Below are 2,628 nucleotides of genomic sequence, written 5' to 3'. Positions count from 1 at the left end.
CTTATTACACGGCTACTTGCCACATAAGTAAATAATTAGACAAGAAATATTGATTTGAGTTGAAATATTTGAATGCAAAGCTTCCGTGAAGACAGCAGTTGTGAGCAAGCGGTTCAAACTAGACGGACATTTAAGGGATAGGGTGCAGTCAAACCACTTATTACACAACATTTCACCACATAAATAATTATGGTGATAAAAGATTTAAGACAAAAATGTTTTGTTAGTTATCTTATAATCCATTACAGTGTGCAAAACAATCGTTGCAAAATGGCAACAGCTGCGCTTGTATGAAACGAGAGAGCGAGTCCGCGATACCAGGATGACATAATTAAATAATTGTACACAATTTTGAATCGAGTTTTAATATTTTATTAGCTAAACAAACGCAAAGCTTCCACCAAGAAAAAACTGTTCCTAGCAAGAGTACGGCGCCAACTTCAGTTACCCGGATGAGCCTGTGTTATCAGCTTTTACCGGTTGTTATCGAGGGATAACATACCTCGAAATGTTGCGACTGACTAATCAGAATCAAGTATTCCACAGAGCTGTGTAATAATAAGAATTATGAACTCTAGACTGGTTTAGATATGTGAACATAGAGAGTATTTAGTTAAACCTTTGCGGATCTTTCACAGCTACAGCAAACAACAAATCTCACGGCCAAGACTTGATCTGATTTCAGAGGAAGTTCAGCAGCTGAACTCAGACGACACCTCATGCAGTCACCATATGCTCAGCACTAGACAGTGTAAACCTGTACCTCATCTATTTATAATCATTTTAATCAGTGCAACTCTGCCTTTGTGTCAAATCATGGCTTTACATGGCTGCACAACTGTTGAGTTAAGATAAGGACTGTCCTGAAACACTCACATTTGTTTCTCTTTTCCAGCGGGTGCTGTCTTGTTTACTGTTTATCAGCTAAAATGGGCCCATGTAGTGAATTTAGTACTCAATTTAGTCTTACAGCAGACGTTAGTATCATTGCATTCAGCACATATAAGAATTGTGACTGGAAAATGATGACTGCCTAGCATGGTTTGCTGAAATCAGTATAGAGTTAGCTTTATACTGACACAAAGAAAAATATAACACAGGAAATAGAAACTCCTGTTCACACGTGAGGACGTTCTCGTGATCTTCTTAAGTCGCAAATACAGCAGATCCCCTAATCCACTTTCAGCTACTTTTGGAGTCACACGCTGCACATCGTTGAGTGGAAGATGACAGCAAAGATCTGCTCCATACAAACCAACAATGACATGAATGGCTAAAGTCACTATAATTTACCTATTTAAACTTTCTGCTGCCAAGGACCCGCAAATATGATGATCCCCTTGCAAAGTACCCATTCCTAAAATATAAAAGCGGATTTGCATTTATAGTGTGTATAAAGAAAATACTAAATGTGATGTTATAAAAACAAAAATATCAAATTTGGTAAATGTTAATATACATTTTTTTTATAATCAATATGTATTTATTTATGTCTACTGAAATAAATACATATATTGCATTATTACTAGTGCTGTCAAACGATTAATCGTGATTAATCGCATGTTTACATAATATATGTATGTGTACTGTGTATATTTATTATATATACATAAATACACACAAATACAGTATATATTTCGAAAATACCTTAATGAAACATCATCTCATGAAGTGAAGATGGATGAAGACTCACCGGTGGGCTTTTCCTCCTTTTTCTCTTCTTTTTTTTCTTCATCTTTCTTTGCATCTGCCTTTTCCTCCTGTTAACACCGAAAATGTTTTTCTTTCTTTCTTTCTTTATCACAACACATTTCCAGTTTATAGCAGTGATGTTTGAACGAATGAGAGGCGTGCCATTAACTGTTCATTCAACTGCATCAGCTGACAAGGAGTAAGACGTGCAAATGCAAATAGTTTTATTTGTGAGCATCAGGGATATCATCTTTAACTATAACCATAAAACATTTCCTTGAACACTTTTACTCGTTACTTGAAATAAAAGACCAAAACAAACAAAACAAAAAAAAAACGTATTTCAGCTAGTTGCAACAACAACAGTTCTAATTTGTGTTTGCTAAATTAAGAGCTAAAATAACTAAAACAACAAAAAAATAAAACTAAGAAATTTATGCCTTTTCATCTAACCCTTTAAAAATGAGAATGTCTCCAGGATTCCAGATGAAAACATCAATCGTACTTTAAAAAATGTACACAGAGAATTGCAGTTTCCCTTAATGAAACATCATCTCATGAAGTGAAGATGGATGAAGACTCACCGGTGGGCTTTTCCTCCTTTTTCTCTTCTTTTTTTTCTTCATCTTTCTTTGCATCTGCCTTTTCCTCCTGTTAACACCGAAAATGTTTTTCTTTCTTTCTTTCTTTATCACAACACATTTCCAGTTTATGGCAGTGATGTTTGAACGAATGAGAGGCGTGCCATTAACTGTTTTACACTCAGTGAAAGCCTGCATCAGCTGACAAGGAGTAAGACGTGCAAATGCAAATAGTTTTATTTGTGAGCATCAGGGATATCATCTTTAACTATAACCATAAAACATTTACTTGAAAACTTTTACTCGTTACTTGAAATAAAAGACCAAAAAAAAAAAAAAAAAAAAAAAAGATTTT

The 2,628-nt window shown here is 34.7% G+C and overlaps 1 protein-coding gene across 1 annotated transcript in view; it reads right to left on the bottom strand.

Annotated features, from left to right (window-relative positions):
* LOC107555432 (cyclic nucleotide-gated cation channel beta-3-like) overlaps nucleotides 1-2,628 on the bottom strand; it is a 16,148-nt gene that overhangs the window by 12,143 nt on the left and 1,377 nt on the right. The window contains exons 2-3 of the mRNA XM_016238234.1: nucleotides 2,277-2,343; nucleotides 1,099-1,240 (exon numbers count right to left, since the gene is read on the bottom strand). Coding sequence (XP_016093720.1) covers nucleotides 1,099-1,240; nucleotides 2,277-2,343 — 209 coding nt within the window. The remainder of the gene's footprint in view (nucleotides 1-1,098; nucleotides 1,241-2,276; nucleotides 2,344-2,628) is intronic.

This window comes from Sinocyclocheilus grahami, unplaced genomic scaffold (assembly GCF_001515645.1).
Source record: "Sinocyclocheilus grahami isolate Dianchi unplaced genomic scaffold, SAMN03320097.WGS_v1.1 scaffold19.1, whole genome shotgun sequence".
NCBI lineage: Eukaryota > Metazoa > Chordata > Actinopteri > Cypriniformes > Cyprinidae > Sinocyclocheilus > Sinocyclocheilus grahami.
This window is presented reverse-complemented; position numbering and strand designations above follow the sequence as displayed.